Here is a 22068-nt window from a genome sequence, read left to right on the forward strand (position 1 = left end):
AGGCCCCGGCCTGGCTGGATGCTGTCTCGGGCTGGAAACCAACCCTTAAGGACAGAGCTTCCGGGACGAGGAAGCCACGCAATTCCAAGGCAGGCCCAACACACGAGGCCAAGCAAGCAGGTCTCCCTCTGGCACTGGCAGCGGTGGTGGGAAAGCACGTGGCACCCAGGCCCGAGCAGCCAGGACGGGGTCCTGACAGGCGGGAAGGGACCACCTCTCACCTGGGAGCCGGGCTCCGGGAGATCGAGCTTTAATGCTGAATTTGATCAACAACCGCAGTCATCAGACCCACTGACGGGTGCTCTGTGCATGGAGGCTGGCATGCGGCAGCCCCCCGGCCCTCACAGCTAACCCTGCGAAGGGATTTTGTTGTCCCAGTTTTACAGCTGAGGACACGGGCCCAGAGACGGCAGGTGCTTCATCTCAGCTCCCAAGCAGTAGGCAGCAGAGTCAGCCCTGGCCAAAGGCCGCTGGCTCCTGGTGCAGGGCACTTGCAAATCATCTAAAAAACGTACACACAATGCCCACAATGCCCAGCCCCAAACTACCATCACCCCAAATTGTGGACTCCCCTGAATGGACCTATTTCCCAGAATCTGGCTAAACCCTAGGGCTCCCCACAATCAGGAAACAATCTCATCTCTTCTTCATTTCTTGTGGAGATGAGACGCCTGAGTGGGACCCTGGTTTGGGGCCCAAGGCTCTCTCCCACCACCGAGATCCCAGGAGGCGGAGGTCACAGTGGCTGAGGGGGCAGGACCTGGAGCCCAGCAGTCCTGCTCTGGAACCCAGCTTCCCCCGCCCCACCTGTGGCGCTCACCTGCACCTCTCTTCTGGGCTGTTGTGTGATGATAGGGACAGTGCCTGCCTGGTTCACACGTGTGCCCACGAGTGCTGGCTTTTGTTAGTTCATGAGAATGACTTATACAAAAAGGAAGGGGCTAGAAAAAATTAAAAATCACAAAAGGCCCAGGAGGCAGAAGGGCTTCCAGGCAGGTTCTGGTGATCTTGGGCAAGTGGCTCCAGCCCTGAGGAAAATAAGGGGGGCGGGGGGGGGGGGGTCCGAACCCTCTGAAATTGGCATAAAACACCGAGTGCAAGTCAGCTGACACAGACCCCATCCTGCTGGTTCCTTGTGCCTGGGCCGAGCTCCTGGGAGTCCTCAATCTTGATTTAGGATTTAGGACAATCCTGTACCACAAAGAGCTTCTGCTGGGACCTAGGTCAGGCAGGCACCTCCCTTAGGCAAAGCTGCTCTGAAAAGCAGGCCGAAGGGAAAGAAGCCCCCACCCGCTCCTAACACTGCCCAAGGGGCCGGGGGGCCCATCAACAATGAGGTGTGATGTGATCACCACTAAAGCAGCAACCAGCATCTATGAAGTGCCGGTGCATGCCCCAATAGGCTTTTAATGTGTTGCATTCTTATCTTGCAGACGAGGAAACAGAGGCTCTGGGACTTGCCCCTGTTACCTAGGCAGGAGTTGGGCCCTGCTGGTCTGGCCCAGAGCCCTCCCTCTCAATGACGCCCCAGGAGGCACACATGCCTAGCAGGTGTCAGTGTCGTCTCCGTATCCATTTCTACAACACTTCCCTGTGCCAAGGGCCTGCCTGATGTCTGTTACCGGAACTGAACGGTGGTGGTCCAGGTACGAGCCTTCTCGGCCTGTCCTTTGCTTACAGAGGAGAGTCCCAGGTCCCAGGGAACCCAGCTATTCTCGGCTATTCTTGGCAAAAGGCTGCCTACTCAGCTGTCTTCCCGCCCAGCTGTCCCGGCTCAGGCAGACCCTCAGGTAATATTTCTCCCCCCACCCGCCCCTTCCAGGGGCCACAGGCCCAGGGACCAGTTGTTTCAACAGCTGCTAAAATCCAGGTCAAACCCTGGGGCAACCGCACTCTGGCATCTCGCTCCATTTTTCCTCTTTGGCAAACCCTCATCAAATCCCCCTCTCACACTGGGGGGCGTGCAGCAGCCTGAAGGTGGGGAGGCATGGAAAACCCTTCCAGGGCCAAGAAAGAAGGAACTCGTACCTTTGGCAACAGCGTGGAGGGACCTGGAGAGCACTGTGCTAAGTGAAATAAGCCAGCCAGAGGAAGACCAGTACCACATGGTCTCACTTTTATATGGGATCTAATGAACAAAATAAAACGACAAACAAAATAGAAACAGAAGCATGGATGCATGGAAGAGACTGACAGCTGTCAGAGGGGAGGGGGCTTAGAGGGCTGGATAAAAGGAGAAGGGATTAAGAAAAAAAATTAAAAATATATATATATATATATATACACACACACACATACAGACAGACAGTGTGGTGATAGCCAGAAGGAAGGGGGGTGGGGAGGGTAGGTGGGCAAAGGGGGAGAAAGGAGACAGAAAGAGACTTTGCTTGGGGCGATGGGCACACAATGCAGAGTGCAGGTGATGTTATGCTGAGTTGTACACTTGAAACCTGTATGGTTTTATGAACCAATGTCACCCCAATAAATGCTTTTTAAAACTCACCAAAACAAACAAACAAGCAAGCAAACAAACAAATAAAATAAAACATAATTTAAAAAAACAAAACCCTTTTAGAGTCCCCTTCCCTCCAGGGAGCCATTGTAACATGCTGGCTAGGCCTGGCCAAGCCCCTTCTCTTATCTGGGCCTCAGTTTCCCCATGGGACAACTAAGAACTGGGTCAGAATAGCCAGGGACCCGGCCAGCACTGATATTCTATGGACCCCATCTCTCCTGGAGGAGCTGCTGTGAGTACTCCAGCTCTCGGACCTGGCTGCCCCCTCACAGCTCTGAGGCTCTGAGGCAGGCCCTGGAAGCTCCCTGAAGCCAGGATCTGGGTCCTGCTCCCTCCAGGTTCCTGCACAGAGCAGCAGGGGTCTCAGCAAACCCCCGAGGCAGCGAGAGACTTAAAGCTCACAGGAGCATCTGATCCTTTCCTAGACGCGGGCATGAGGACATTTCTTTCAGGTTTCAAGTTCAAAGTAGAACTTGGATGGAAAGGGCTAATGGACACGGTGTGGAGTGACAGCAGCTGGTGGCCTGGTCCACAGTGGGTGGAGGCCCAGGTGAGAAGGCATCCTCCCCTCTTTCCACAAGGACTCAAGTCCCACCTGCCTGGGGGGCAGGGACAGGGCCTTTCCACATCTGCCCATCTCAGCCGCTGAGGGTCAAGACGTCAGTGCCCCTGACTTCAGAGCCAGGTACAGTATGTTTTAAAACTTCGCACGGCACACCAGTGTGCTGCAAAACCCTGGTTAAAACCGCTATCCTAGAGGAAAGCTAAGAGCCCTCTTCTCTCTTCAGAAGCAAACTTCTATTCCTGTTTGGTCTTCCTGGGAGCTGCCTCCCCATCTCTCTCTCCCCCGACTGGCTCTCCAACAGAGCCCACCGTGGCATCAACACCCCGGCCCATGAAACAGCAGCTTCTCCTCCTATTGTCCTCCACTCACCTTCCCAGCAATCAAGCTTTCCTTTCTATTTAAATGTTTATCGCAGAGGTCTTTCATATGCCACGGAAGAAAATTAGAAAACATAGGTTAGCGATTTTTTAAAAAATTAAAGCACCAATAGTCCTATCATACAGACATAACACAGTTAACGTCTTGGTGTGTGTTTCTCTAGGCCTTTATGTACACGCATATGTACTGCATAGCTGAAAGCACAGGCGAGGCCACATATAGATATGACTCGGTCTCCTGCACTTGGAGAGGTGGGTGTTTCCCATCCGGCACCATCGAAGGAAGTGGCTCCATCCACTGAGGAGACTCTGCTTCCCAGGCCCTCTCTGACCCTCAGCTCCCGACCCCTCCCCGTGGACACTGCTGGAGGGAGGCCGACAGTGCCCCTTCCGGACCTGTGGTTGCTGTCCCTGCTGTCCACCCTCTCGGAAAGCTCCCTGTTTCTGTGACAGGACTGGGGGCCTCTCTGCCTCTTCCACCCTGGTGGTCCTTCCCAACAGGGCAGCCTCTGTCCATTCCTCCTCCCACCTACATTCCAGCCAGTAGCTGCTGGTCAAGGCTGAACAACTAACTCTCTGGGAGAAAATAAATAAATAACTCTGATCTGTAGCATTTGCCAATTTCCATGGTGTAAATTTTCCCACCCTGGCCAATTTCAAACTACCAGCATGATATCACTGAACATGGTGTTGGAAGAAATGATATAGTATTTCCACCACAGAATAAATAACCTCAAAAACACAGATATTATAAATCTTACCATGAGTAAAATAATAGCAGTATGAGGGTGCAAACACTACCAGAAGTACCACCAGAAGTCATGAGTTTTGAACATATTACCTTTGTGGGTTTTTTTGTTTTTTTTAAATATATTTTATTGATTTTTTACAGAGAGGAAGGGAGAGAGATAGAGAGTTAGAAACATTGATGAGAGAGAAACATCGATCAGCTGCCTCCTGCACATCCCCCACTGGGGATATGCCCACAACCCAGGTACATGCCCTTGACCGGAATCGAACCTGGGACCCCTCAGTCCGCAGGCCAACACTCTATCCACTGAGCCAAACCGGTTTTGGCATCACCTTTGTTTTTTAATAGAATTTATTTAATTGTAAATTTACACAATCTGCTTTAAAAAGAATAATGGCTGTGATTAACATCTGACTGGCAAAATTCCTGAAATTTCACAACTGGTCCTTGTGAGCGGGCATGGGTTGGCACTACCACACCACCAGTTCCAGCTCAGCCCACACCCTGGATGGGTGGCTGATCCAAGACACGTATAAATTCTCTACATACCCCACAAATGAGAGATCGGAAGAGGATACAAAGAAGCACCAAGTCCCTGATAGTCTCCACTCAGAGGGCAGGGGGGAGAGGGGAGAGTCAGGAGAACTGGCCTCCTTCTCCGGTCAGTGCCTGGGGAACCCTGACCTACACTGTGACTGTGCTCCCCACATAACCCTACCCTCTCCGGAAGCTTCAGCTACTGCCTGTATACTGACATACTTCTGCTTTTTAAAAGACACTGATAAATCCTCCTTGTAAAAGATCTAAATGACACCGGAAGATATAGAATGAAGTTGGGCCCTAACTGCACTCTCCAGCTCAGATTCCTTCCCTGGATACCAGACCTGCCCACCTAGCAGCTGCCTCCTCCATGATGTCCCCCAGAATCTCACACTCGATGTCCTGAACCAAAGGACCCCCTCCCCCTACCACCTCTAAGAGCTCTTCCTGTCCTCCCCATCTCGGAATTGCCCCCTACCCATTCATTTACTCAGGCCCTGACCTTCATTGCTCCTTCCCCTCCTACCCCAACAACCTAGTTACCCATCAAGATCCAGCAATTCCACAGAAGAAATAACTCCTAAATCCACATTTCTGTCTAGGGTCTCAAAGGCCCCTCCCAAGTTTAGGCCCTTGAAATTTCACACCTTGCTCAGCACAGCAACCTCCAAAATGGTCTCCCAGACTCTAGTCGCCCACCTTTGCTCCAGGCCCTCCTCCAAAGCCTTCAGAGTGAGCCCTCTGCAAGGCAAACCCAATCACGCCATCATCCCTCCACCCCGTCCACTTGAAATCTTTAGATACAGATCACTTTTTATGTTACCTTTTTGCTTTTTTAATGCTACTTTTGTAATGAAATATAATAACAACGAACTACAATGTTTTCAAGAAGAAAAACTAAAATAAGGAAGGTAATCTTTGCTCCATTTCCCAATGAAATAATTTAGAAAGAAAAAACTAACTCACTGTCTTGTCATTCACAAAGCCAACAAAAAAACAAAACCTGAATCTAAGTGCCCCAAAAGAGGGGAACAGTGATGCAAATTATCAAGCCACCCTTAAAAATTATTCTCGCAAGGAAATGTCTCTGATGTGATGCTTGATGAGAAAGCAAGGTTTCAGGGTGTCCCAACACACAGCACTGAGGCACAAATGCCTGGGGCTGGGGGAATGGGAACACAGGGGCAGGACAAAAAAGAATCCATTTGAAAAACACAAGCAGGGGCTTTGCAGGAACCCACAGGGACAGCTGTGCTGTGAAGTCTGCCCTGCCGTGAGAGGCCAGAGGGAACCCAGCGCGCCTATGCTAGGATCCGGTCCCTCCAGGAGCTGGTCCGTTTCCTAAATGTCCCAGAGAAAATAGTTCCACAGGGTGTTAACGAGTACAATGAAAAATAAAACTTAATCTCAAACTGCAAACAAGCTTGAGAACCAGTGGCTTAAACAAAGCTAGGGTTATGTTGCTGCAGGACTTTTCAGAGCCTTTAAAGTGCACTGTGGCCACTTGGGGAAGGGCTATAAATAAGGTAACCACACGATTCATCTGCCAAAACCAGGCACCTTGGAGGGAAAGGAGGTGTTATTAAGACAGCATCATGCCAAGACCACAGGTGTAAACTAGGGCTGCCCCAGGCCGAACATGGCCGCCCTGGCCTTGAAGTACAGCATTTCCCTCTGTCATTTCCCTAAGGAAACCTGCCTGCCCATCAGACCAGCTCCAACAGCCCTCATCGGCAGCCACCCGCCAGGGCTCCATTCTTCCTTGGTTCTGCACAGTCCGCCTTCCAGGATACGCATCTGCACCCCACCCAGAACCCAAGCGCTGGGAGGTGGGGCCCATACCAACTCCTCTCCCCATCCTTGGAGCCCCAGGACTGAAATGCAGGCTGGCCGTGACGCTGAACTCCCCTCCCTGGTGGCCCCAAAGCAACATACATAAATGCCCACAGTCCCTGAAGAGGCTCTCTGCTCTAAGCTTCCCCTCCTCACCAGCTGGCGCTCAAGGCATAGGGCATGAAGAAGGGACAGGTCTCCATGCATTCCTCATGGGAGCCTGGCTTTGCCACCATGAGCCCCCAGCCCAGTTCACCCTGAGGTCAGTCCAATATGGCCTTCAGGGAGAGCCGAGTCCATCCGTCCCAGCGCACCCTGACCAAGGCAGGGCCCATCCCTTCTGGCTACCACAGGCCCTGCATCCCCCTGCTGCACAGCCTCCAACCACCCATCCCTGGAGAAGGGACGGCTCTCAGCCACTAAGGGGTGGGCCTCAGTCCCAGGGATCGCTCATCATCCTTCTAGAGCCAAATGGAACTCAGAAACCCCCTGCCATTCCCTCTACCCCCAAATCAGGAGGGTAAAGCCACCTCCCAGCAGACTCAGCCAGGGACCCAGGGAAGAAAGAAGTGGGCGGCTTACCCTGGAAAGAGCAGAGCCAGCTCCCCATGGAGGAGCCCCGCTGCCGCCACACACCGGGGCAGGCAGTGCTGGCAGCTGGGCCCCCGCCCCTGGATCAATACCAGTGACATCAGGAGCACTAGGAGGCTCCGATGCCCCTCCCCTCCACAGCCCAGCCACAAAAATGCTCAGCTTGGCTTTCCCCATCCTGAGGCCATTAAAAAGTTTAGGATGTGGTTGGGGAGAGCCAGAGAGGTTGACCTTGAAGGGAGGGACTGCTGCTGGGGGCTGTGCTGGCTGGTCTGGCTCTGCAGGGCTGGCGGCCCTAGTTCTGCCCAGGTTTGCACAGCATCTGGCACAAGTCACTTACAACGGGGATGATGCCTCCTGCCCTTCCAGGGAGCAGGGGTACCAAGGTGAAAGACAACCCTTCAGGGTGGGGTGGGGTGGGGTCAGTGTCTAAGACTAGAGGCCAGCTCTGGGGCCTCGTTGGGGCAGGGCAGGCTGGCTGCCATGTCTGGAACACCCAGGAAGTGCAGGGGTATCCAGGCCCAACTCAGTAAGCCAGAACTAAAAGCTCTGGGGCCAGCCCCAGGTGGACCCTTTGTGGGGATCGAGATATAGGCGTGAACCCCACCCCGAGTAGCCCGCTCCCTATCTGAGGGGAAATCCACGCATTCTTCCTTGACCTCCTGTGTCCTGGGTCTGCAGCATGAGGAATGGCCGCAGGCACATAGGGACAGTTGTGACCAGCTTAATAAGAACAGCCCACTCCTCCCACCCTGCCCACCTTTCCGGGGTCTGGGCTGAGTGTGTAGAGCTGGGACTGAACTTGGGGCACCAGCCACCCCACCAGATGCCAGTGGCTTGAGCCCGCTTTAGACCCAGCCTAGCCTGAGTCTCAACTCCAGCCCCATCGCTCTCTGGCCCTGTAACTCTGGGCAACTTAGCTGAGAGCTCCAAGCCTCAGTTTTCTCATCTTTAAAATGGAGAGAAGAGCAGTTATCTCACTGGGTTGTTAATGAGAAATGTGATACGATGACTGCTGCAGAGCCTGCCTGTGACATAGCAAGTGTCAAATTTTGTCCCTCCTGGAGAGGACACCTCTGGGGCTGGACCACTCTGTGAGGGATGGGAAAGGTCCTTCAAGGCCTGCCTGCCCCCTCGGAGCAAGGGCAGAGGGGAGGGCGACAGTGGCTGTGGTCTGTCCCTTCACTCAGCCCAGAGTCCGCCCCAGGCCACTGCAGTCAGCCCTTCCTATTAGAGCAAATGGGACGCCTGGCCTGGCCTGCCCTGACCTGGGGCTCAGGAGGGAACCCCATGGAAGGGCTAAGGACCCCTGTTCACAGTGTGCCGCAGCCCCCACCCTGCCAACCACTACAGGCTGCTCCTGACCCAAAGGGAGAGCCGTATGCCAGCAGCAGTCTTGGGCCGCCAGCCTAGAGGCCTGAACCCCCTTCTCCTTCAAGCCCAGGATAGATTCCAAACCCCCAGGTGGCCCCAGGCACAGCTCCCCAACTTCCATCTGGGGCCCTGACTCATGCCCTGGACCTTAGTGACCGCCCCCCTTGCCCACTCACACTGCTCTCTGGTTCTCCGACATCTCAAACCTCAGGGCCTTTGCAACCACTATTCCCTCTGCCTTGATGTTCTTCCCCTAACCTCAGCTGGGCTGGCTCCTGTCACTCAGATCTTTGTACCATGTCACCTCCTAAGCAAGACCCTCCCTGACCTCCTGATCAGAGCAGCCTCCAAGTGCTCCATCCTGTCCGACTGGGATGCCCCAGACCTTGCTGCCTCACTCAGGCCTTTGCCCACAGGTATGTCCCAGACACCCTCCTGCACACCTGCTCGGACCACCTCTGGGCCACTTGCTAGTGTGAGAGACCCCCTACAACGGCCCCCTGGTTCTGCTGCTCTGTGTGTCACAGCTCCTGGGACCGACACAGGCCCTCCATCTCATGGGGAAGGGGGCAGGGGCATCCGTCCAGGCCCAGCCCTTGGCTAGACCCTCTGCCAGGAAGCTGAGCTCATGCTTTGGGAAGCAGCCACGGCCCCGATTCCCCAAACAGATTCCAGCTTTTTACTGTCCCCATCCCCAACCAGGCTCATCTCCTCAGGCTCATCTTTCAGAGCCCCTGCCCCTCACACAGGGTCCCAGCCTCCGATGGGGGCAGCACCTCCAGCACCTCAGAGAGCAGATGGCCAGTTCTAGGGGGTAGAGGAGGCAGCCTGAGGGGCCCTGCCCTGCTGCTCCCACCACCCCTCCTCTCCAGAGACTCTTGTTCTGAGCAGGGACAAAGCAGCTCTGGGTGGCAGACATCTCCCTTCCCCTCTCACAGGGTTTCTCTGCCTCTGCCAGCTCTCCCCTAGCCTGGGTGTCTGCAAAGGCAGCTGGTGCCAGAGGAGGGAGGGCACCGCCAAGCCCAGCTGCAGCCTTTCACGCCCACGTGGAGCACAGGGGCATGGCTCTGTCATCAATCAGACATTCATGGAGTGGCACCTCCTCTCTCTGGAACAGCCCTTCGGGGTGGGGGCGGGGCGGCCCAGGCCAAGTCAGACCACTGGCCCCCACCCTGCGGGCTCCCAGGCCACGGTGCAGTGTGACCGGGAAGCAACCAGCACGCCACACCGTGTGCTCCATCCCCACTCCCTGGAGGGACTCCGACGCAGCTGTTCTAAAGGACGGCAAAGACACCGCAGGCACCATCCAAGGTGGAACAGGAAGATGCACATGCGGGCACAACCCATGATTTAACGACTAAACAATATGCGCAGCAGGGAAAGACGGGAAGGGAATCGTCACAGTGGTGGCTGTGATTACGTTCAGGGAGGGCTGCTGCTTCTTTTACCACTTTCCAGTTTTCTGTAATGAGATTACAGATGGGTGGAAGGAAAAGAAATTACTCTTTAATGAGTTCTGTACCTGCAGGCACTTCACATTCCTTCACTGACGCGATCTCAGAGATGCTATGCTCCCATTAGTGGCTCAGAGAGGTTAAGTAACTCAGGGGCAGAGCACATTACATCTGGATCAGAGCCACATTCAGGGCCCTCTTGACCAGGGGGAGCAATGAGGAAAGGACTCTCTCCAGTAGAGAAGAGGGTCAGGGTCAGGCCTGGCTGCTGCCCTTCTCCAGAAAGTAGGCTACCCACCGCCACTGTCATCGCCCCCCTGCACCCGACCAAGCACAGCCCACTCGGTGTCTTTGCCCACGCTCTACTCCACCGCCTGCCGGTCCTCCTCTCCGCCAATACATCCTCCCACTGTCAAGGCTATGCTCTTTCAGGCTTCCTCCAAAAAGTCTTCCCTGATGACCCACGTATGGTGGTCAGAGCCCTGGCAGTGAGTACAAATACCCTCGCCTGGGTGACCAATTGCCACTGGTCTCCCCAAGCCGTTCTTAACCCCCGCAGCCCGTTCTGCACGTGGTGGCCTGAGAGATGTGTACGTGCCGTCATTCCTCTGCTAACACCCTCCCACAGCTCCCATCACCCTGAAACCCAAAGCCCCTGCCCTTCATCATCTGCCTCTGCCACCCTCCCCAGCCTCATTCACACTCCGCTCCGCCCAGACTTGCCTTCCTTCTTAACAAACACAGTCCATCCCTGCCTCATGGCCTTCGCTCTGCCTGTTCTCTCCACCTAGAAGTCCCTCCTGCCTTGTTTTCTCCCGCCTGGCCTCTTCTCATTGCTCAGGAGCCTCCCAGGAGTAAGGGCGGTTTGCCACCTCAGACGGGGAGTCTGGACCTGCCTGTGTAGGTCCCCCGTGGCCACACCACACAGCTTCCTCACCCTGTCATGCTGGCTGTTTGGCTCTGCCAGGGACCTGGTTCTGCCAACTGACCAAGCCTTTGGCTCAAACTCTCCTTAACCCAACCCAGGACCCAGATTTCCCAGTCTGGCCTCTGGCTATTTTTTTATCTCCCCAACTTCTGCGCCAATCAGATGACATGGAAGCATCAGACCTTGATGGCTGCAATATACTCAGAGCAAGGATCTGTGCCCAAAGGTGTTCATCACAGCATCTTTTATCAAAGTGAACATAAAAGTCAGTCTCAATTTTCAACTGCAGAGAATGGGTTAAGGAAATTTTTCCAATTCCTCCTATCATATTCCTTTTGATTTACAACCCTCCAGTGGCGTCCTGCTGCTATTAGGATGTTAGTAAAACTCCCTGCATAACCCCAAGCTGCCCCCGCCCAGTCCACCATCTCACCAGCACGCTTCCCACTGGTCATATTCAGCCTCACTCACTTGCTTTCCCTCCCTTGTACTCACCATACTCCCTCCTGCCACTGAGCCTTTGCACATGCTGTTCCCTCTGCCAGGAATACCCTCCCTTCTTCATCTAGTAAACCATCACCTTCCAGACCCCAGCTTGCACATCCCCACCTCCCAGACCTGGGCAGGCCCCCGTTACAGGATCTCACGACATTCAGTCTCCCCACCAGACTGGCAGCCCTGAGGGCTGGGACCACATCCAGTTTTGTTCAGAATGAGAATCCAGCGGTTAGGGGTTAGGACTCTGTCAACAAACAGGCCCTTGACTTGTATTTGTTGAATGAACAGAGTATTTCCCAGCCATTAAAAATGATGAGCATGTGAATTTTTAATGATATGAAAAATTCACCTAATCATATTGAATGGAAAAAAGCAGATTTTCAAGTTGTAGATGCAGAATGATAACACATAGGTTTAAGGGGGGGAAAAAAGAGTAAGGACGTAAACCAAAATAATAGTTGCCTCCAGGGGATGGCAATTTTACTCCTGCATCAAACTGTCCACATATCCCACAGGGTCCATCTTACTTTTATGATCAGAAAAAGCAAGTCACTAAGCAATTCCCTACTGTTTGCCCCCGGAGCTGGTTCCTCCAGCCAGGGTGTCCTCTGCCCACCAACAGAAAGACCAGGGTCAGATAAGGAAAGGTTCAAGGGCACGGTTCTGGGTGGCAGACAAGAAGGCTGGTGGGAAAATGGGCTGGCTCCACTAGGACAATCTCAGATCCTGGAAGGGGGATGAATGGGGGCAGAGAGGCGGTGGAGTCTGAGTGACCTTGGGCAAGATGCCAGGCCTCCCTGGAGCCCCATTTTCTCATCCGCAGTGGTACCCGCCTCCCGGGCTGGGGGAGCATGAATAGATCGGCGCACGTACAGCCTGCATCGGTGCTTGTCACTAGTTGTTCAAGGGATCACAGTCAGACAAAAAGAACGTCCATGTGCTGCCGGCCTCCAGTCGGTCACAGAGCAGCTCTTCCGGGAGATCCACGCCCCACCCAGCCCCTTACCCTTGGCCCTGCGCACCTTCCTTGGAGCCGGTGGCTGCCGCCGTGGCAGAGGCTGAGGCTGACCCAGCAGATGTCCGGCCCATGGGGCTCGAGTGTTTTCCCCCACGGCCGGGGGGCTTCAGGCCGCTGGGCTTCTGCATGGTGGTGCCACTCAGTGGGTGGAAAAGGGCCCGTGCAGGTCACGTTCTCCCTGCCATCGTCACTCACCTGCAGGTAGAGAATAAGAGTGATCACATCATAAGGTCACCCCGATACCAACACCGTGGGACTCCAACACTGCCAACACTGTGAGGCACAGACCACCATCACCCCTCTTCTCCTACAGAGGGAAACTGAGGCACAGAGCAGCGGCAGCAAGAGCGGGCCCAGTGTGGCAGTGGTGCTGCCAGGACAAGTGTCCTGGTCTGCTGGACTCAGAGGTTGGGCACGTTCTCTTTGCCCACCTCCTGGGCCCAGGAGGTGAGAATCAGGAGCAAACTGGCTTAGGGTCTACAGCAATGCTGTAGGAACCCCAGAAACCCCAGGCCAGGGTCAGGAGGGCCTGCACAGCCCCCAACAGCTGAGCGTGTCCCTCACCACAGAGCACAGGCTGGTGTGGATTGACATGCACGGCAACCCAATGAGTTCCCTTCCATCAGCCCCGAGACTCTCTAGGACTAGCCAATAACCCACACCCCTCCTGATGCGTCTGACAAAGCAACATCTAACGTCATCAACCAGCTCACTGCTCTGCCTCGCCACACACAGGCCTCACTCCCGCTCTTGGGCTCACCCTCCCAGCACTGCCCACTCCACCGGTGCGGGGACATGCACACAGAGATGCCTCATCCCTCGCCAGCACGGACTCACGTGCCTCTGCCTATCCTCCCCCCGTTACAGCTCCCTGCCTCTATTACTACAACAGGAAGGGTGTGACGCGTACGGTGTCCGGGGAAGGGTGTGACGCGTACGGTGTCCGGGGTGCACGGGGCACTAGCATTTTACAAAGGGGACCCTTGAGAGGGGAAGCCTCCAGTCTCCAAGGCATAGAGGACAGGCCACCGTCCCCTGGCCTCCCCCCCCCCACTGTCCTGTGTGCACACCCTCTTGCACCCATGTCTACAGAGGCCACACCGCGGGCCTCTGCCTCGGGAGCACACCGTCCAGGGGGAGAGGGAGTGCAGAGCACCACGGGCGAATGGAGGATTCTGCATGAAAGCCTGACCCCCTCAGGACCTGAGGAGGGGAAATCGAAGCCTCCGGGCACTCCACTCCGACAGAGTCAGGGATGCCAAACCCTGCGCCTGTCCAGCCATATTCCTATCCCCCCTTGGTCACGGAACATTACCCCTTTAGAGAACCCTTTTCTCCACTCTGGATCCACATGTCTTATGGGGGCTGACCCCGCACACACTCCTGGAGTAGACATGACGCAGACCTGGTCAGAGCCCTAGTGGTTCGCTGAGGGGGAGTCACGTGACCCGAGGAGCATCAGGGCCTGGACTCTGGCTGGAACCTTTAGGAAGAGGTGCTCTCCTCGCCGCGGGGCTGCCTGGGTGTGGGATGGACGCCAGTAACTGCAGGGCCACCCCAGCTACCGCCTGGGAGAGTCTCCAGGAACGATGCCAACACAGAGAAAGCAGAGCTGAGTGGCTGGACTTGGAGGGCCTGGATCCAGCTGAGCCTGAAGACGGTCACTTGAGGCCCTCGCTTACATCAGCCAACACATCCTCTCTCTCTCACACACACACCACACACACACACACACACACACACACACACACACATGCACACACACACACACACGCACACATGCGCGTGTGCATCGTTTCCTCTTTTTGCCTAAACCTATCTGAGGGACACCATTGCTTGCAACCACAAAAGTCCTAACTAATACAGAAGCCAACCTACAATGCTCACGACAGGAATACACAGTGTCCTCAGAACGGCTCTCAGGCCAGCAAGATGAGCCAGCAACTTCTACCTGTCCTGGGAAGATCGGCCACGGGAAGGATCGGCTCCTTACATGCGGCTGCCAGCCATACGAACAGAGAATAATAAGCTCCCCCACTGCACACAGTGCTGCGCCTACATGCCCAGGTGAGCCGACAGGAGCACGGGGCATTCTTGCTGACCCGGACCTGGCCCTGGAGCCTGCAAACCAACACCACAGTCCCGACCCACGACTCTGACACCCGGGAATTCTGGGGCCTGGAGACACTTGGCCAGGCTAGAGCATGAGGCTGCTCCCTTGCTCCCCGGAATCGGGCCCGCCAGGAAGCTCGTTCAATGGGGAACTGCCCCATAGTTGGTGAAGTCTCTGTGAGCCTGGGTAGGCGGCGTTGGCACCCCGGAGCCTGACAGGGACGCGCTGAGCCAACAGGGCATGTGAGGGTGGTCTCTGATGACAGCAAATGGGTGGCCACTCTGTGGGTGGCCAAAACAAACTTCCTGTTCCTGTGGCTTAGCCAGGGGACCCTCTGACCCAGGAAATCTTGATGCAGCCCACATGCCTGAGGCAGAGAAGAGTGTGTTGCTGGGACTGAAGCCTGGACCCACTCCCCATGCCCATGGCCCCTTCTCTGCCCAAGACCCTCCCAGAGAAAAAAAACTACAAATCATATATCTAATAAAAGACTTGTATTCAGCACATATAAAGAACTCTTACGACTCACTGATGACAACCTAATGATACATGAACAAAAAGCTGAGCGTCAGTTCACTAACCAAGGAAGATACACAAACAGCAATAAGCACATGGAAATCTGAGCAACATCATCAGTCACTAGGCAACAAGGACCAAAACCTCAAAGAGATACCACTTCACACCAATTAGAAAGGCTCAGCAGCAGGGAAACGGACAATATCAAGTGCTGGTGGGAGGCACAGAAACTGCACACGCACGTTGCCGGTGGAAATGAAAAACGGTACCGCCACTTTGGAAGACAGTTTGGCAGTTCCTTAAAAACTTAAATACATACCTACCATACGACCCAAACGCCCAAGAGAAATAAACACATATATCCGTACAAGGATTTATTTTTAAAGGTGCATAGCAACTTTATTCACAATAACCAAAGGATGGTAAAAACCCAAAGGTCCATCCACTGGTGAATGCACAAACATGGCGTGGCTCAGTGGCTGAGCGTCAACCTGTGACCGGGAGGTCCCGAGAGGTCGTGGTTTGGTTCCTGGTCAGGGCATATGCCCAGGTGGCAAGCTCGATCCCCACCCGGTGTGGGGCATGCGGGAGGCGGCCGGTCAGTGATTCTCTCTCATTGTTAATGCTTCTATCTCTCTCCCTCTCCCTTCCTCTCTGAAATCAATATATATTTGTATATATAAATCCAAACAGTCCATCTATACAATAGTACAGCACTCAGCAATAGTAAGAAAATACTGACACATACAACAAATATGGATGAACCTCTAAATGCATTATACTAAGTGAAAGACATCTGACAAAAAAGGATACATATTGTATGATTCTATTCATATAAAATTTCAAAAGTAGAGACAGAAAGCAGATCAGCGGTTGCCTGGTGGTGGGACCAGGGACTGACTGAAAACACACGAGAGAACTTCCTGGGGGGGAAGAAATGTTCTAAAATTGGATTGTGGTAATGGCTGCGTAATTGTATGTTTAGATTAAAAGTCATCAAACCGTCTGCTTAAAATGAGTAAATTAAACCCCAACTTAAAAAATACATATTTAAAAAATCCTCAAAGGGTCTTCATAGTAGTGCAATGGCCTTCAAAGCCCTCCTCACCTCTCACCTCCACCACCGCTGACCCTCCCTCACCACTCAAACCACAATGGCCTTCAGCAGCTCCTGGATCACACTAAGCACGCTTCAGCTTCAGGGCCGTTTGCACATGCTGTTCCCTCTACTTGGAATGCTTTTCCCTCAAATATCTAGGTGTGCTGTTCATCTCTTTCAAGTACCTGCTCCAATGTTCCCTTCTAAGATTGCAACCCCTACCCAGTCCTCCCCACCCTGACCCTGTTGTGTTTTTCTCCACTGCACATGGGCAAGGACTTGGGTCTGTTTTGTTTGCTTTGGCACCCTTAGTTCTGACAAGGGTGCCTGCAGGAGCTCAATAGATCACCTTTGAATAAATGAATGATGCTAGCCCATGGCAGGAAGAGGCCCAGGAGGTCCCCCTCACCTCTGCAGGGCCCACTACTCAGGACTGAGTAGCTTGTGGTCATCAGCCCAGCTGGCTGGCTGATGCCATGGTGTTTCACGTAGCTGGTCTGACCTCTCCACTAGCCAGGGTGCCCTTGGAGACAGCGACCAGGTATTATAACCACGTCCCTGCATTGGAGGCTCCCCACCAGGTACGCTGCTGCTACCACACAACTGACACTTCCCCACCTCCCAGACTCTGCCTGTGCCTTTTCTCCCAACTGCTTCACCTATTCCAACCTCCTGTGAGAACACCTAACCTGATGCCGCCGCCTCCTCCAGGAAGTCTCCCAGGATTTTACCCTACAGAAACCTCAGGACACACACTGAGCTAGGAGAGAGGATACTGTTCTCATTTGCCTCCTGAGAGCTCATGGACAACCCCAGGTGGGGCCATAGTCTCTCGAGAACTCAGCCCCTGCCTGATGTCTGGCACAGAGCCCATGATCCAGAAACTCCACGGACAGCACACCTGCGGTGGCCCAGGGGACAAATCCCCATGGGCGCTCCTCCCAGGAAAGGCTTCCGGAGGCGTTGCCCTGATGATCTCCACAGCCTCCAGTGTGAAGAACCTGTTATGCAGCAGGCCTTGTGGGAATGTGGCCTCATGAGTCCTCACACGCCCTGAGGAGGCAGTGCTCATCTTAGAGGCAGAGCATCTGAAGCTCAGAAAGTTCAGGGATTCACCCAAAGTCACACGCAGCTCAGTGGCTGAGACCAGACCCCGCGCGGGCCCTCCACGCACCCTCCCCGGCCCAGGCCTGGAATAACGTGTGTGAGACCCCTGGCCTCTGGAGAAAGCGTGCTCATGCCTCGCTGACCAAGGAGACGAGAGGAGCTGGTGGGAGGAGAGAACCAGGCAGCACTGACTCAGCCCCAGCCACTACTGCTGAGGGGGTGGGGAGGGCAGGGCCAGGGGAGGAGAGGCAAGCAGCCCACTCCCCACCCCCACCTCCCGTAGGGCCTCCAATGCTGGGGGAGCACGGGAAGGGGAGATGAGAAGAATGGTGAAGAGGAGGAGGGGGAGGAGGCTTCGGGCAAACTGGCCTTTGTGACTCAGCTCTGTTCCTGGGCAGAGGAAGGGTTTCTTGGAAAAAGCTAGACATGGTGATAAACTGGCCCTTGGCCGCACTGTGCTGATGGGGGAGGCCTGGGAGGAAGTAGATTTAAGCTTCGGGGAGGTCCAAACCCCAGACTCAGAGTGGCTGTGGGAGCTTGGCCCAGCGCCTCGGTTTCATCACCTGTGAAATGGGGTAAAAGTATGGCTGCCTCAAAGCAGTCCGCAACCGCCCCTCCGTGCCTGGCACACGGGAGCTGCTGGGAAGGGCCTCTATTGTGATCTCCGAAGGCCCGGGATGCCCACACCACCTCCCCCAGGAACTCCGGCCCAGAGGACGGTGCGGGAGAGGAGGGAGAGGGCGGGTAGCATTCAGACCAACAGGCCCCCTTTGTGTGGCCCTCAATTACCATTTACAGAAGACAAACCCGGGCTGCATTTCAGGGTTTCCATTTCAGTTGCTCCCCCCGTCCTCCCCCAAGGCGGGGGGGGGGGGGGGACACCAAAGTTTCAGTGTAGATGAGGACCAAGAACTTTCTGCCAACCGGCAGCCCAGGGTGCGGCCCCGACGGAAGGACAGTTGGTGCCAAATAGGGCAGTGGAAAGCCCATCTCTACATGCCAGCTTGCCCAGAGGGCAAGAGAGGTGGCACTCAGAAGGGGGCTCCCAGGCCAGACTCTGATGGGGGACCGGGCCATGGCCCACCCGCAGGGTCTCCTGCTGGGAGGGTGGTGCTTGGGCAGGACACTGCTGCTGGCTGAGGCCTCAGGGACGCTCACCCCTGAGAGTGGCAGCTCTCCCTGTGCTGCTCCTCCTTCCCCGGCAGGGGTCCTGGCAGTCAGGGTACCCATGCTCCCGGCTCCCCTCCTGAGCCTGTGACCAGAATGCAGGGACTATAGTGTCCAGAGGGCCACAACACACCATGGGGTGGGGTGGGGAGAGGGTAGGCTCTGTAGCAGGGAGCAGGGAGTGGTGGCAGGGGGAGGGGGAGCACGTGGAACAAGCCAGGCACACACCACACCTGCCAGGTCAATCAAACAGCCGAGGATTTAGTGGCTAAAATGTGTGTGGAGAGGTGGGATTCGGGGACTGGCAGGGACAGTGATGGGAGAGGGGTCTTCCAGTGCTGGCCGCCAGGCTGAGGCGACCCGAACTAAAGGTGAGCCCTTATGTGGGTGTGGCATGGGCTCCCCTAGTCTTGCCCCACTGGGCACCCCAATGCTCACACCTACTTCCAGGCATCAGGCTGGAGGGGTGAGGAGCCATGGGGGACATCAGCAAGGGATGTGACAGACTAGAAGTGCACATTAGCAAAACCGCTCTCGGGAGCTGAGGGATGATGGAGGGAATGAGGGCAAGGAGGCTGCTGTGACAGACAAGGGCACACAGCGAGGCCTGCACTGGGACAGAGGCCGAGGCTGGAGGGGAAAGAGTCTGGGTAGGATTTGGTGGCAAACAGCAAGGGGCAGGGCGCCCAGGGTTCCAGCAGGTGGTAGAATCTCTCAAACTGGGAGGGACCCACCGGGAGAGACACAGGAGAAAGAAGGCAGGGGCTGGAAGTGCGAGGTGACTAAGGGACCTGGGGGGAGGGGGCCTGAAACAGGTTGTGCCCTTGGGGGAGTCGCTGGGGAGAATGAGGAGCACAGGCCTGGGGCACCCACCGGTATGCAATGTGAGAGGCTGAAGGGAAAGAAGAAGGGCATCGCAGGTACACACTTGGGGGCGCCCCAATCACAGAAGGGCATGAATGGGGCAGCTTTCGAGGAGAGACTGTCCGGCTGGGCCGCTGGGCCTCCTAGTCTTCCGGGAAACGCATGTCCAAGCCAAAAGAAGCTCCCCTTTCCCACCCAATCAAGATGGGCAAAAAGCCAAAAAGCCCGGTGATGCCAGTGCTACAAAGGCCACGGAGCAAGGGCTTGTGGGCTGGGTGGGCACAGCCGGGGGGGGGGGCCTGCAGAGGCAGAAGACCCAGCCAGGAACCGGGGCCCTGCATCCTGGGAGGCACCTACAGGGTGCTTATCGCAGCCCTCCATGCAACAGCCAGGAAATGCGGTTTGGGGGATGGGAACGGGGCTGGGCAGGGTAACTGAGGCTTCATTTCTATTTATAAGGCTCATTTCTTAAGTCCTGCAGGATATCCACAGTATTCATTGCATGCTCTCTATGCCTTTATCTGAATGCCTGAAATATTTCATACTCACTTCTTAAACAAAAAACAAGACACACACAAGAGGAGGGGAGAGCAAACAGTCCCCAAACAGAATGAACCCCCACAGATGCTGGCCACCAGGCCAAGGTTACCCAAACGGAAGGTGAGTTCTTATGTGAGCATGGCATGGGCCACCCATAGCCCTGCTTCACTGGGTACCCCAACAGTCCTGCCTGCACCAGAAACCCAGTGCTCTCCCAACCCCCGGATCCAGCAGAGGCCCCAGGGAAGTGTGGACCACCGTCTCCAAGAGCCCACCCCCAGCTGGCACCTCCTGCCCATCCCATCCAGCTTGGAAGGGAGGTTTACTTAGTCTGCATTTGACCCAGGCTTAGGAACTTGCACCAGTGGTAACGCTAGAATCCCCAGGCACAAGCAGAGAGCAGGGCACGGCTGGGACGGGCTCCCTCGAGTCCTGCCAGCTTGAGTCAGAAGCCAAAGCTCTGGAGCCTCAGGCTAGCGGCCCCTCCAGCCAGGGAGAGCCAGGAAGATGGCGCCTGTCTGCCTAGGCCCCTGTCCCAACACCCACCCTCTGCTCACTCTGGGTCAGTGAGTCCTTGTGGGGAGTGCAGCCAGGGCCATACACACTTAGCACACTCGCCAGCTGGGGTAGAGACAGGGGGCCCTAGAATGGGGTGGTGATGGACCCTGCTTGGGGTCTCAAGTTGCCCTGGGAGTACCAAGGGGCCTGGCAGCCATCCAGAGCCAGCCATCCCTTACCTTGGGAGAAGGGACCCGCCCAAGCCTCAGAGCAGAGCTGGGCTGGCACCCAGGCTCCCCAGCAGATGGGGCTTGGAGAACGGGAGGGAGCTGGAAGGACGGTGGGGCAGAGCAGAGCACTCTGTGCCAGCAGCGTGGAGGAGAGCGCAGGGACACTCCTGGTCTAAGCAGGGAAGGACAAACCAACCCAGGAGCCCCCATCTGCTCTGGCACCTGCAGCTGGGACACAAGCAGGGCCTGCGTCCAGCGTCCGGCTGCAGTCCCACAGGCTCTCCATCCTCACAGCCTCCGAGCTCAGGGTTGCAGCTCCACTCTGTAAAGTCAGCACCTTCCCTGTCCTACCAACAACCTGGGGCCACTGCAGAGCCTGGGACCAGCCAGTGCAGCCTGAGCTGGACACACGGGACTTGGCCATCTTCCCTCAGGTTTGGAAGGATCCTGTCTCCCAGCCAAGAACAACGGGGACCAGGGCTGTGTCAGGTCTAGGGAGGGGAAGGAACATCAATATATTTCCCTGCCTTATGAAGGCGCACACATGTGCACACACACACACAGTTGGCATGTTCAGAACCAGGGCACAGCCATGGCCCAAAAGCCTGCTCCTGGCTGTGTGGTAACCCATAGGCCTGCCAATCAGACAACTGGAGCCCTCCTGCCACTGGCCCGAGATGCTGGTCAGGCATCAGCCTGGCTCTGACAGATGGAGTCTCCCTCCTTTCCCAATGGAGAAGGGCTTGGGAACAGCACAGCTCAAGTTGCCCTCTGACCCATCTTTATTCCCATTTCAAAGGATGAGAAACTGAGGCCCCGAGCAGACTCGCCCAAGGTCACAGAGCAAGTTAACAGCACACTGAGATTCAACTCCCAAATGAAGAAAACTTGTGTAGGGCAAGTGGCTCCCTGCTGAGATGACCCAGCAACCAGGACAAAGGAAGGCATGGGCTCCAGTGTCCTGCCTCCCAGGCCAGGATAGGGACCTAACCGTCTTTCATGATTGCCTCATCCCCTTCTGATTTCTGTGGCAGCTCCATCCAATATATCGCGGCCAGGTGGCTGCAGGAAAGCCACCCATCTCCTGGGTTCTCTCCAACCCAGCCTGAACAAGTAACTAAAAATTACCTGTGAGCAGAGAATGGTCTTTACAATAAGCCAGTGGTTCTCAACCTTCCTAATGCCGCAACCATCTAATACAGCTCCTCATGTTGTGGTGACCCCCAACCATAACATTATTTTCGTTGCTACTTCATAACTGTAATTTTGCTACTGTTATGAATTGCAATGTAAATATCTGATATGCAGGATGTATTTTCATTGTTACAAATTGAACATAATTAAAGCATAGTGATTAATCACAAAAACAATATGTAATTATATATTCAATATGTGTTTTCCGATGGCCTTAGGCGACCCTTGTGAAAGGGTCGTTCGACCCCCAAAGGGGTCGCGACCCACAGGTTGAGAACCGCTGCAATAAGTGGGGC

General features: G+C 55.2%; 1 protein-coding gene across 4 annotated transcripts in view; it reads right to left on the reverse strand.

The window, feature by feature from the left end:
* Positions 1–22068, reverse strand: part of CLIP2 (CAP-Gly domain containing linker protein 2) — a 70041-nt gene that overhangs the window by 38142 nt on the left and 9831 nt on the right. For all 4 annotated transcript variants that reach the window (XM_059693438.1, XM_059693437.1, XM_059693439.1 and 1 more), the window contains exon 2: positions 12449–12639. In XM_059693438.1, coding sequence (XP_059549421.1) covers positions 12449–12572 — 124 coding nt within the window. In that variant the 5' untranslated portion in view covers positions 12573–12639. The remainder of the gene's footprint in view (positions 1–12448; positions 12640–22068) is intronic.

This window comes from Myotis daubentonii, chromosome 4 (assembly GCF_963259705.1).
Source record: "Myotis daubentonii chromosome 4, mMyoDau2.1, whole genome shotgun sequence".
Lineage (NCBI taxonomy): Eukaryota > Metazoa > Chordata > Mammalia > Chiroptera > Vespertilionidae > Myotis > Myotis daubentonii.